At 38.6% G+C, this 13,730-nt stretch overlaps 1 protein-coding gene across 4 annotated transcripts in view; it reads left to right on the top strand.

Annotated features, from left to right (window-relative positions):
* The window catches only part of SMG1 (SMG1 nonsense mediated mRNA decay associated PI3K related kinase), a 111,566-nt gene that overhangs the window by 32,138 nt on the left and 65,698 nt on the right, over nt 1–13,730 (top strand). For all 4 annotated transcript variants that reach the window (XM_077986349.1, XM_015125715.3, XM_077986350.1 and 1 more), the window contains 6 exons: nt 1,278–1,491; nt 5,085–5,210; nt 5,585–5,657; nt 6,569–6,666; nt 8,409–8,582; nt 11,329–11,553. In XM_077986349.1, coding sequence (XP_077842475.1) covers nt 1,278–1,491; nt 5,085–5,210; nt 5,585–5,657; nt 6,569–6,666; nt 8,409–8,582; nt 11,329–11,553 — 910 coding nt within the window. The remainder of the gene's footprint in view (nt 1–1,277; nt 1,492–5,084; nt 5,211–5,584; nt 5,658–6,568; nt 6,667–8,408; nt 8,583–11,328; nt 11,554–13,730) is intronic.

The raw sequence follows: 13,730 nt of genomic DNA, 5'->3' as shown, positions 1-13,730 counted from the left end.
AGACTCCATCTCAAAAAAAAAAAAAAAAAAAAAAAAGAAATTATTTAAAATACACAAGAAAATAAACCCATTGGCTTTGTTTGTGAACACCTATTGACATTTCAGTGGGTCCTCTTGTCATACTTGTCTGCATTAATTATGTGTTAATTACCATTGAATACAAATGAAATCCACTTGAAAAGAAATTATTTATTTATTTATTTATTTATTTTTTGAGTTAGAGTCTCACCTTGTTGCCCAGGCTGGAGTGCAGTGGTGCAATCTTGGCTCTCTGCAACCTCCGCTTCCCAGGTTCAAGCGATTCTCCTGCCTCAGCCTCCCTAGTAGCTGGGACTACAGGCGTGCACCACCATTGCCAGCTAATTTTTGTTTTTTTAGTAGAGACAGGGTTTCACCATGTTGGCCAGGCTGGTCTCAAACTCCTGACCTGAGGTGATCCACCCACTGTAGGCTCCCAAAGTGTTGGGATTACAGGCATGAGCCATCATGCCCAGCAGGAATATGTAATTTTTTAAATTTGCTAGTCTCACTGAATAACTGAGTCTTGACTTATGGAGTAGCATAAATTCTTGATGCAAGCATGAATGAATACAATTAGTTTTTGTAAACTAGAGAATTTGAAACTGCTTAGAGAATAGAGGTAAAAAGGAACTTCCTTCTTCGGGTAAGAGTGGATTCAAACCATATGTTCTCTGGCTGTTGGAGTCTCTGGAGGTGTGTGGTCATTTTTTGTTACAGTGATTCCCAAAGAATTGCAGTGGTGGCAAGTACCCAAAGTTTACCTCAGCCCGTCATAAACCTTAGTGCCTTTTGATGGTTTTATAGAGTTACTTTTTAAAGTTATACGTAAATCATTACTGTTATCCTTTTAAGTTTCTGTATTTAACTATTACCGTTTTTTATTTTATAGTCATTACATATTGAATATTATATAGAATGTAGTTATATATAGTGTGTTTTATCCAATTATTTGTTGCTGCCCTTTTCTGAGAGTTATTTAATACAGTTTGAGATGGAATTTAGCATTTCTGGGCCTTCCCTCACTGTTGTAAATAACTGATTTTGTAAAAAGGAAGTAATGTCAGACAGATACTGTGGGGCAATGCAGGCTAGACAGAATATAGTATTTAGAGTGGAGAAAATTTCAACCTTTTGTGTAATTTGAATAGAAATTTAAAAAACCATTTAAGACATTCTTTTGTAAGATGTGTTACTCGTGTCATCATAGAAAACTTAAGCCTTTTGTGTGTGTTTTTTGTTTGTATTAAAATAAACAGTAGCAAATTGCTTCAGGAGTTGAGACAGGAGGGAGCTTGCTGTCTTGGCCTTCTTTGTGCTTCTCTGAGCTATGAGGCCGAGAAGATCTTCAAGTGGATTTTTAGCAAATTTAGCTCATCTGCAAAAGATGAAGTTAAACTCCTCTACTTATGTGCCACCTACAAAGCACTAGAGACTGTAGGAGAAAAGAAAGCCTTTTCATCTGTAATGCAGGTAAGAATGAAGGGGGAAAAATGCATGATGTACTTGGGAAAAATTTGTCCCTTAACACATGTCCTTGGAGGGGAGCTTGAAGAAGGGAAACATGGAATAGGAATTATCTACTGATAGGAAATATTTTTTAAAAATTCCTCTTTCTCAGTTTGAGTGAAGGATACATGTTGAAGTTAGATTTGAAATAAGTTAGTTTTAAGATTTTTTCCTTGGCCGAGTGCGGTGGCTCACACCTGTAATCCCAGCACTTTGGGAGGCCTAGGCGGGCGGATCATGAGGTCAAGAGGTGGAAACCATCCTGGCCAACATGGTGAAACCCCGTTTCTACTAAAAATACAAAAATTAGCCCGGCATGATAGTGCACGCCTGTAGTCCCAGCTACTTGGGAGACTGAGGCAGGAGAATGGCTTAAACCAGGGAGTCAGAGGTTGCCATGAGCCGAGGTCACACCATTGCACTCCAGTCTGGCTGACAGAGCCAGACTCTGTCTCAGAAAAAAGAAAAAAAAAAAGGTTTTTTCCTCTTTGGTTTTTAGAAATGTTTTTTTGAGATTGCTTAGGACCAGAATGATTTGCAAATTTGAAAACAAGAACTGCACTAGGAATGCTGGATAGAAGAGTGTTTCACATTTGTTGAGGGAGACAAGAACTAAATATCACAACTTCTTTCTGAGCCTTTTGGTTTGCTAACGTGCCCCACATTCTTACTCCAAATGGTATAAGATAATTATGTAAATGAATACTAGCTCTACTTAGCTTTATTTCACGTTTGTGTATCTGAATATATTAAAAAAATCATCCCCCCCCCCCTTTTTTTTGATACAGAATCTTGCTCTATTGTCCAGGCTGGAGGGCAGTGGCATGATCTTGGCTGAGTGCAACCTCTGCCTCCCAGGTTCAAGCGATTCTCCTGCCTCAGCCTCCCGAGTAGCTGGTATTACAGGAGCGCGCCACTAGCCTGGCTAATTTTTGTATTTTTAGTAGAGATGGGGTTTCATTGTGTTGGCCATGCTGGTCTTGAACTCCTGACCTCAAGTGATCCTCCTGCCTTGGCCTCCCAAAGTGCTGGGATTACTGTCATGAGCCACCGTACCTGGCCTAAAAGATCATTGTTGATTTAGTTTTGAGTAAGATTTTAAGTAATTAAATTTTTGTTGAGCTAATGTTTTTAGAAATTATGGTATTGATGTGTTTGGAATATCTGATATTAGGGTTTTTTTTTTTTTTTAAACAGTTTTTGATATGCTTTATTTTGGGTATGTAGTTTAAAAAATATAAGGATTTTTTTTTTTTTTTAAATAAAAAATGTGTTTTTAACTGGGCATATTGGCTCACTCCTGTAACCCCGGCACTGTGGGAGGCTGAGGATGATGAATTGCTTCAGTCCAGGAGTTTGGGACCAGCCTGGGCAACATGGTGAAACCCTGTCTTTACCAAAAAAAAAAAAAAGGAAAAAAAATAAGTCAGGCATGGTGGCATGCACCTGTAGTCCCAGCTATTTGGAGGCTGAAGCAGGAGGATCAATTGAGCCTGGGAGCTTGAGGCTACAGTGAGGTATGGTCAAGCTACTGCCCTCCATTATAGGCAAAACATTTTTCCCCTTGATTATAGAGGTTTGAGAGAAATTTGAGGGAAGATTCAGAAAATTACCTGTAACTAAACAGAACGCCACCAGATTGGGCTTATTCTGCATGCATACAGTTTTTAGATTATGAACATTTCCCTGACTCTTGTGAAAATTCTTACATTCATAGAAAGGTAGATGCATCAGTAAAATAAATACCCGTAAATACAATAATAATTTCGTAATACATACTCCACCTAGATTTACCACTTATTAATATTTTGCAAGTTTTATTTTCTCACACACTTTTGTTGAGCCATCTGAAAACGATACATATGATGACAATTCACCTCATAATGTTTTAGTATGCATCTCCTAAGAATAAGGTTTTTCTTCTGTATAACAGGAGTATTATACCTAAGAAAATGAATTTTATTACATATGTGTTCTATATTCAAATTTCTGTAATTACCCCTAAGATGTCTTTTAAATGGTTTTTAGCATTGATAGTCTGTGCCTGTATAGATTATAACATTGGCTATTGCTAAATAATGGTTTTCTTTTTCTTTCTTTTTTTTTTTTTTTTGAGATGTAGTCTTGCTCTGTTGTCCAAGCTGGAGTGCAGTGGCACGATCTCAGCTCACTGCAACCTCTGCCTCCCAGGTTCAAGCAGTTCTCCTGCTTCAGCTTACTGAGTAGCTGGGATTACAGGCATGTGCCACTGTGCTCTGCTAATTTTTATATTTTTAGTAAAGACGGATTTCATCATGCTGGCCAGGCAGGTCTTGAACTCCTGACCTCAAGTGATCCACCTGCCTCGTCCTCCCAAAGTGCTGGGGTTACAGGTGTGAGCCACTGCACCCAGCCTAAAATGATGATTTTCCGATTCTAGCATTTCTTTTATAAGATTGCTATGTAAAGCAGAGCTTTTCCTTCTTTAGGGAAAAATGTTTTTTAACAGCCACAAAATAAATATTCTTTCAATGGAATGCCATATAGTTATTTATTATTTTATTTTTGCCATATATTTATTTAAAAGATTTATGTATAATGGTAACATGAGCCTGCATGTTATTAATGTGTGGTGCCATACTGATCTTCTTTAATTCTAATATGAAGCAAGTACTAATATACTAAAGCATAAATTATATAAAATTTGCCTTATATTTTGGATTGGAAAGTAATTGTTGTACTCTATAGAAGAGTTTCCCAAATCCATTTTACTTTTTGTATTTGAAATTTAATCACAAGTAGAGTCTTAAAGAGAGCATTTAGGGATATTGTAAACTGGTGTTGTTAAGGACTAATGTTAACTGATGTCAAAGGACTAATATTAACAAACATTGAAGAAGAGAAAACAGTATTTGTTTTTAGCCTAACATCTTAGTGGAGTGAAATATTTTCAATTTATTTTATTTTATTTTATTTTATTTTATTTTATTTGAGATGGAGTCTCGCTCTGTTGTCCAGGCTGGAGTGCAGTGGTGCAATCTCAGCTCACGGCAACCTCTGCCTCCTGGGTTCAAGTGATTCTTGTGCCTCAGCCTCCTGAGTAGCTGGGATTACAAATCAACTTTTTTTTTTTTGAAACGGAGCCTCACCTTGTCGTCCAGACGAGTGCAGTGGCATGATCTCGGCTCACTGCAAGCTCTGTCTCCCTGGTTCACGCCATTGTCCTACCTCAGCCTCCCGAGTAACTGGGACTACAGGCACCCGCCACCACTCCCGGCTAGTTTTTTTTTTTGTTTTTGTATTTTTAGTAGAGACGAGGTTTCACTGTGTTAGCCAGGATGGTCTCGATCTCCTGACCTCGTGATCCGCCCGCCTTGGCCTCCCAAGTGCTGGGATTACAGGCGTGAGCCACCTTGCCCGGCCAAGTCAATTTTTTTTTTAAACTAAAACTACAGAATCTATTTTTCTTGGTCTCATACTCAGTTTTTTATGTAGTCACTTACTAAATAATGAACCTAATTTGCTTGTTTTCTCCCTATTTTGTTGAATGTTCACGGTTTGTAACTTTTATTTTTAAGCTTGTAATGACCAGCCTGCAGTCTATTCTTGAAAATGTGGATACACCAGAATTGCTTTGCAAATGTGTTAAGTGCATTCTTTTGGTGGCTCGATGTTACCCTCATATTTTCAGCACTAATTTTAGGGTGAGTTCCCCATTCCACTTTTCAGATCATGGGGTGAGGGGGATGGTTGTGTGTGTGAGGAACTGAGGAATCAGATGGAAAACAATGCCTCTGCTCCTTTGGATATAATCAGTGATATTTCAGGTTCCAGGGTTGAATGCCGCATTTTTCTTTCTGACATTCATACCTTAAAATATTTGAAGAAAATGAACTATTTCATTGTTGTCAGAAACGTAGTTTTCTTATTTTCCTGCCCCTCTCCCCTTTCTAAATTTCTAGAATGTCAGGTAGAACATAGATGCTCCTTTTAGAATCTTTTACTGTGAAATGGTCCACAGGTGAATGGCAGTAATACCTTAAAATGATCGGCCCCCTCTCTCTTTGTTTCCATCAAGGATACAGTTGATATATTAGTTGGATGGCATATAGATCATACTCAGAAACCTTCGCTCACGCAGCAGGTCTCTGGTAAGTCTTGCAGCCTATACCAGTTATTTAAATACTGTTGGGGAGGAGCAGTGGTCCCCCAGTGACCATCTATCAATACCATTTCTTCAATAATGCAAGAAAACTAAGTCAGAGAAATGTTTTATTGTGGATGAACATTACTTGTTAGCTGAATATATCTTTTCAGAGGAAATTACTAGTAGGTGGGTAGAGTAACTACAGACAAGACTTACCCAAGTTATTTGTAGTTTGTACTGGTAGGAAAATATATGGTAAGAATATTTGGTAGTGGCAATACCCTGAAGTGGACAATGGAAGATCCAAGTTATTTGTAACTTTTTATTTTTCTGGTTATTTTTTTAAAAAAGGAAATACAGGATTAATTTGGAGAATTGTCATAAATGAGAAATGGTTTTGTTTCCCTTTTTTTGGAGTTAAATGAATGACTAGCATGGCTCATTTGCACATTTCAGCTTATTTCATGTGTCATAGTTTCTCATAACTTACTTGGTGTGATAAACTTTTGAAAATAGAATGTTCAGTTGGTAGTGGTCTGTTTCATTTTCACTGAAGAGATGAGTATACACTTTTGGTGGTTAGATGTGGCCCTGGGATTAGCCAGGCCAATGGCAGATTGTGGCATTTTAGTCTTAAGTCGTGTGTGGTGACAATATAGATATGAAATTTACTGAAAAAGTAAGGAAATAACATTTACATGTCATTTCTGCAGAAATTAAAGAGGTATTAAAGAAGTATTGATTAATTGTGATCAGCATGTTTAACAATCTTAATTTTATGATATAGGACATGTTTTAGGGTACACTGCTTGAAAACCAGGTACCTCTTAGAACAAGGATCTTATATTTTTTTAATTTGGATTTTTTGGTGTTTTTTCCCCCCTACCCTTTCACAATTTCTTACATGATTCCAAGGGTGGTTGCAGAGTTTGGAGCCTTTTTGGGTAGCTGATCTTGCATTTTCTACCACTCTTCTTGGTCAGTTTCTAGAAGACATGGAAGCATATGCTGAGGTGAGTATATAGAAAGGTGTTTCTTAAAATTTTGGTTCAGAAAAAATAAAAATCTTAAATTGTGCTAGATTTATTTTAAAATAGCTCAGACCTCCTGACATTTAAGCAGAAATTACAAGCCCATTGCAATATTTAAAAAAAAAATTTTTTTTTTTGAAACGGAGTGTCACTCTGTCACCCAGGCTGGAGTGCAATGGCATGATCTTGGCTCACTGCAACCTCCACTTTCTGGGTTCAAGCAATTCTCCTGCCTCAGCCTCCTGAGTAGCTGGGATTACAGGCACCCACCACCACGCCCAGCTAATTTTTGTATTTTTAGTAGGGACGGAGTTTCACCACGTTGGCCAAGCTGGTCTCAAATTCCTGACCTGAGATGATCCACCCGCGTCAGCCTCCCAAAGTGCTGGGATTATAGGTGTGAGCCACCGTGCCCAGTCAATGTTTTAAACATTTTTTTCAGATGTGTTTAAGTTACCAGGAGAATTACTGGAAAGACTAAAAGAAACATTGCAAGCTTCGTGTTTCACAAAGCTTTACGTACTCTTCGTATCTGGTATTTTTCTAAAGACATATTATGTTATTTATTTTTATTTTTTGTTCCTAGTCTTCAGAGTCTTAAAGCAAATTGATGCTGTGTTATAAAAAAATACAAAACACCAAAAGCCCCTAAAGACTCTCCTGTTACATACATACAGGAGATCTTGAATTGTACTTTGGAGGACAAGCCTTGGCTTCAGCCAGCTTTTGTGGCTGTACGAATATAGCATAGGAACTTTAAGAGTGCTGCTGAAACCTGTGTTACTGGTACTTGGCTTTTCTGACCCCACTGTCTTGGCTTAACTCTGTGCCATCTCTTATTTGGATCTCTTTGTGTTTCTTTCCTATTCAGATCAACCAGTCAAGGCTCCCATACAGATTTTAGCCTCATCTTGTTTTTTTCATCTTTGCTGCTTATCGTCAACAGGAATTCAGTGCCTTTAGTTGTACTGATATGTTTACTCTTTCCTAGAAAAGCAAGGAAATGTTTTGCTTCCACTTTTTTTTTCTTTGCCCCCACACCTAGAACGTCTTTTTTTACAGCCCACGTTTAAAGCTGATCTACCTTTCAGAAGCCACACGTTCTAGTTTGTAGAGATGCTTCCCCTTGTTATCCTTAAGATCTCATTCTCTTCTGTTATTTTGGTGCTTAATTTTAAGTAGATATGTACATTGGTTCTGGTATCCCAGTTTTTGCGAATCTTGTCCTTTTCATATATCGTAATTCCTCAGTTATACATCTGTAGGCTGGGTCTTACAACCTCCCTTTGCTCTTCATGGGCATGCTCTTGGTTTGGAGGACTTACTGTTGAGCTGAGTATACCCAGCTCAAAGAATACCTAGAACGAGATTTTTAGCCAAAAACTAATTCAGGAATGGCAAAAGCTTCTGTCTTCATTTATACCGTCATATAACTAGAGCATATGTACTAGAATTTATTTTTCCCCAACAGCTTTCTGAGTTGGTATAAGAAGTTATTTCCTTAATTTGTTGTCTATTGGGTTTAATGTTGGCTTTTTGAAATAATTAGGTAAAACCCATTTTTGTATTTAGAGTCATGAATATTCTCATAGGCCACAGTTCCTCTTCATAAAAGCCTAAAAATCTATTCCAAAATGAATTGATTTAAGTATTTTAGAGTTTTTTTTTTTTTTTTTTTAAAAACAATGCACTACTTACCAAGAATGCTGTGAATTCACATGTAGGACCTTAGCCATGTGGCCTCTGGGGAATCAGTGGATGAAGATGTTCCTCCTCCATCAGTGTCATTACCAAAGCTGGCCGCACTTCTCCGGGTGTTTAGTACTGTGGTGAGGAGCATTGGGGAACGCTTCAGCCCAATTCGGGGTCCTCCAATTACTGAGGCATATGTAACAGATGTAAGTGGTTTTGGGTGTTTCAAGTGTCATTCAAAAATAAAATTGTTTTACATTGTAAATGTTTCTCTTTACCTAGTGAACTGTTATTAATATTTCATTTGTTTAGCATGTATGTATGTATGTATGTATATTATATATTGTCTGACTGCTTTCTTAAATAGCCAGAAAAGTAGGGAATCCTGTTATATCTCATCCTCCTTTCATCCAACTCCCCTACCCTCCCATGACAAAAGGCCATTCTGAATTTTTAAATCTTATTCTTTTGTTTCTAAATAGTATTTATTATAATTTTACTTTAAATTATTGGGTTTCCTTTTAGTTTTTCGACATACTACGAATAGCACACTATAGGAAAAGCCTCAGAAAGTAATCTTCTCTGAGCAGAAGATGGAACTCACATGAAAACTTGTATACCTTTATATTCTTTGATAGCCTGATATCAAAGAACGTAAATTAAAAATGAGGTAGCTAGATTGCCACACTTCAGCAGCCTCAAACATTAGCTGCACTGTTTGTAGCACATCCAGTGAGGGTTCAGTGGGAAAGACATGAGAAATGAACCCCAGGCATTGTACTCTGCTTTGAATAAGGAGAGAGAAGCATGTGTGATGCAGTCATAAAAGATTTAATCTAACTGACGAAAATTTTATTGTTAGGATAAAACTTGCTTTTAGGAGCATATACTTTTACTGAACGCGTTGCTAGATAAAATAGGATATTGATTATATAGATACATAAAATTTTTAGTAAGTTGTGCATTTGAGCAGAAATGTCAGAACTTAAAGATAAATGAAACCAGCTTATTGGTATTTTAAACCAATATGGTTTCAAAATGGTTTAATATCTTTGCTTCATTTTTAATGTCTAAAAGGTGGTTGTTTGAAGACTACAGAGTTGAAACAAAAAGCCATTAACTCAGACATAAAATAAAAGGGACATAATTTATAGGATAGGTGTATATTGATTTATGAGGATCTTTTAGGCCTTTGAGAATGGTAGAATGGTGGTTTTTTTTTGTTTTTGTTTTTGTTTGTTTGTTTTTTTTTTTTTGGAGCTGGAACCTCACTCTGTCACCCAGGCTGGAGTGTAGTGGTGCAATCATAGCTTATTGTAATCTTGAACTCTTGGGCCCAAGTGAACCTCCCACCTCACTCAGCCCTACAAGTGAGTGTCACCATACCCAGCTTTTTTTCTTTTTAAAGTTGGTTGGCGCCATCATGACTCAGTGCAACCTCTGTCTCCTGGACTCAGGTGATCCTCCCTCCATAGCCTGCTAATTTTTTATTTTTGTTGAGATGGGGTCTCAGTGTTTCTCAGGCTGGTCTTAAACTTTTGGCCTCAAGCACTCTTCCCAACTCAACCTCCCAAAGTGTTGGGATTATAGACATGAGCCACTGTGCACGGCCAAGAATGCTTCCCTTTCCGCTCCCATATTTTTTTTTGGAGACGTGGTCTCTGTTGCCCAGGCTGGAGTGCAGTGGCACGATCTTGGCTCACTGCAGCCTTGACCTCCCAGGCTTAAATGATCCTCCCACCTCAGCCTCTCAAGTAGTTGGGACTACTGGTGTGTGCCACCACGCCCAACTAGTTAAAAAAAAATTTGGTAGAGATGAGGTGTTGTTATGTTTTTTTTTTTTTTTTTTTGAGACGGAGTCTTGCTCTGTTGCCCAGGCTGGAGTGCAGTGGCCGGATCTCAGCTCACTGCAAGCTCCGCCTCCCGGGTTCACACCATTCTCCTGCCTCAGCCTCCCGAGTAGCTGGGACTACAGGCGCCCGCCACCTCGCCTGGCTAGATTTTTGTACTTTTTAGTAGAGACGGGGTTTCACCGTGTTATCCAGGATGGTCTCGATCTCCTGACCTCGTGATCCGCCCGTCTCGGCCTCCCAAAGTGCTAGGATTACAGGCTTGAGCCACCGTGCCCGGCTGAGGTGTTGTTATGTTGACTTGGCTGGTCTCAAACTCCTGGACTCAAGTGAACCTTTCAGCTAATCCTCTCAAAGTACTGGGATGATAGACGTGAGTCACTGTGCCCAACCTCCAAGGATGCTTTTAATGAAAACTTTGGGTAGACTAAAATCCTTTATGTATTGGTTGTTAATTATTATAGAAAAAAAATTTTTTTAAGCATTTATTTGCTCTGTTTTCTCCCCTATTTTATTAGAAATTTAGTACACAGTTATTGGCCATTATAGTTTAGTGGGGGATTTTGTTTGTTTATGTATTGGAAATAATATGATTTTTGAAGATACTGTGTGGTAAGCTTGAGAGTGCTTATCTTTCAAAAGAGACCATCAGTAGATACTTTAATAAGCTTAAAGTGACTTGTATGTTTAGTTTTAAAAGATTGATTCCCAAAAGCCCAAGAGCTAGCTTGTAGTATGTGTGGGCAGGCTGTTCCCATGCTGTCAATACCGTTACTGTCGTGGTGTATTTCATGATAAAGATTCTGAGCTTCAGCCATTTAGTGACATTGGGAGAAACGAAGTTGGGTATATAGGAAATAGAGGATGGCAGATTCCATTTCCTGTCATAATAGCACTTGAGGATTTTTTAGTCAAGATCAGGTTTACATACTGTACTAGAGATATCATTATTATTCAACTATTGAGAACTAGAATATTAAGAGACTGCTGGCCAGGCAAGCAGTTAATTTTCAGTTGAAATTGCATTAAATAAAAAGTATTTTCTTGCTTTGTGGAAGTATGTGAATTTTTTTAAAAAGCTGCTTGTTTTCCCCATTTACAGGTTCTGTACAGAGTAATGAGATGTGTGACGGCTGCAAACCAGGTGTTTTTTTCTGAGGCTGTGTTGACAGCTGCTAATGAGTGTGTTGGTGTTTTGCTCGGCAGCTTGGATCCTAGCATGACTATACATTGTGACATGGTCATTACATATGGATTAGACCAACTGGAGAATTGCCAGACTTGTGGTACCGATTATATCATCTCAGTCTTGAATTTACTCACACTGGTATGTGAATTTTTCCTTTTTCCTTTTTAATGTGTTGGTTTATTCAGGCCCTTAAATCGATATGTAAGAAATTAAGGGCTTTGGCTGGGCATGGTGGCTCATGCTTGTAATCCCAGCACTTTGGGAGGCCAGAGCAGAAGGATTGCTTGCATCCAGGAATTCTGCGTAGCTTGGGCAACGTAGTGAGACCCCATCAGTACAAAAAATCAAAAATTATCTTGGTGTAATGGCATGTACCTATAGTCGTAGCTACTCGGTAGTCTGAGGGAGGAGGATCGATTAAGCCCAGGAGCTTGAGGTTGAAGTGAGCTCTGATCGTGCCACTGCACTCAGCCAAGGTGACAAAAAAGGCCCTGTCTCCATAAAAGAAAAAAAATAAGGGCTTTGCTTTATTATGTTATGTTTTAGAGTACATTCATCAGTCTTATAATCTGTGCTTTTATTTTAGTGTCTGTTTACTTTTATTTTTAATTTAAATTTTTTTTGAGACAAGGTCTCACTCTGTTACACGGGATAAAGTGCAGTGGCGTGATTTTGGCTCACTGCAGCCTTGACTTCTTGGGTTCAGGTGATCTTCCCACTTCAGCCCCCTAGGTAGCTAGGACTACAGGCATGCACCACCACACCTGGCTAATTTTCTGTATTATTTTGTAGAGATGGGAGTTTTGCCATGTTGCCTAGGCTGGTCTTGAATTCTTGAATTCTTGGGCTCAAGCAATCCACCTGCCTTGGCCTCCCAAAGTACTGGGATTATAGGCATGAGCCACTCTGCCAGGCCTTTATTTTTGGTGGTTGATAGCTAGTCTCAGTGCAGCTTTACTCTTTTTTTTTTTTTTTTTTTTTGTGTGAAACATTGCTTTACGCCCCAGATTCTCTTTTTTTCTTTTTCTTTTCTCTATCTTTTTTTTTTTGTGACAGGATCTTGCTGTATTCCTGGTTGGAGTGCAGCAGTGCGATCAGCACTCACTGCAACCTCAAACTCCTGGGCTCAAGCTGTCTGGGACTACGGATGCATGCCACCACGCCTGGCTAACCTTTGTATTTTTTTGGAGAGAAGGGGTCTCACTACATTGTCTAGGCTGGCCTCAAATTCTTGGCCTCAAGTAATCCTCCTGTCTTGCCCTCCTAAAGTGCTGGGATTATAGATGTGAGGCATCATGACTGGCCTCCTTTAATTTCTTCTTCTTTTTTTTTTTTTGAGACGGAGTCTCGCTCTTTCGCCCAGGCTGGAGTGCAGTGGCACGATTGTATTTTTAGTAGAGACAGGGTTTCACCATGTTAGCCAGGATGGTCTTGATCTCCTGACCTCGTGATCCGTCCGCTTTGGCCTCCGAAAGTGCTAGGATTACAGGCATAAGCCACCGTGCCTGGCCGGCCTCCTTTAATTTCTTAACCATGAATATCCTCCCCCCACTTTTATTATGGACATTCTGAAGCACATAAAAATAGGGAGTATAGTATAATAAATTTGTACATATTTAACATTCAGCTTCTGTAATTAGAAACAAATGGCCCATCTGGTTTCATCTAGGCCTCTTTGCTGTCCTTTCATCTCCAACTGGATTATTTTAAAGCAAATTCTAGATGACATTCTGCTGAGTATTTCTGCCAGTGTTACACCTCTCTTTGCTAGTGTGAAAAAATGCTCATGATAACTGTAAAATATGTGTATCCTATTTAGGTGTCTAAACACTTTAATGTCACAGTATTAAGACCTTGAAATACAGCTTAGATATGTTTTTCTAAATTAGAAGACTTTAGTTTTTAGATATACAGAAAATTGAGCAGAAAACAATGAGTTCCCATATACCTTCTTCATCCCAACAGTTTCCCCATCATTAACATATTGTGTTAGTGTGGTACATTTATTACAAAGGAGCGAATATTGATATATTATTATTAACTTTATAGTTTACTTTGTGTTATGTATTCTATGGACTTTAACATGTATAATGACATGTATCCCCTATTACCAGTGTCATACAGGATAATTTCACTTCCCTAAAAATCTTCTGTGTTCTACCCACTCCTCCCTTGTTCCCGGTCCCCACTTCTCCCTCCCTCCATCTTAAGCCCATGGCAACTGCTGATCTTTTTACTGTCTCCATCGTTTTGCCTTTTCCAGAATGCCATGTAGTTGGAGTCATATAGTATGTAGCCTTTTCAATTGGCTTTTT

Source organism: Macaca mulatta, chromosome 20 (genome assembly GCF_049350105.2).
Source record: "Macaca mulatta isolate MMU2019108-1 chromosome 20, T2T-MMU8v2.0, whole genome shotgun sequence".
Classification (NCBI taxonomy): Eukaryota; Metazoa; Chordata; class Mammalia; order Primates; family Cercopithecidae; genus Macaca; species Macaca mulatta.
This window is presented reverse-complemented; position numbering and strand designations above follow the sequence as displayed.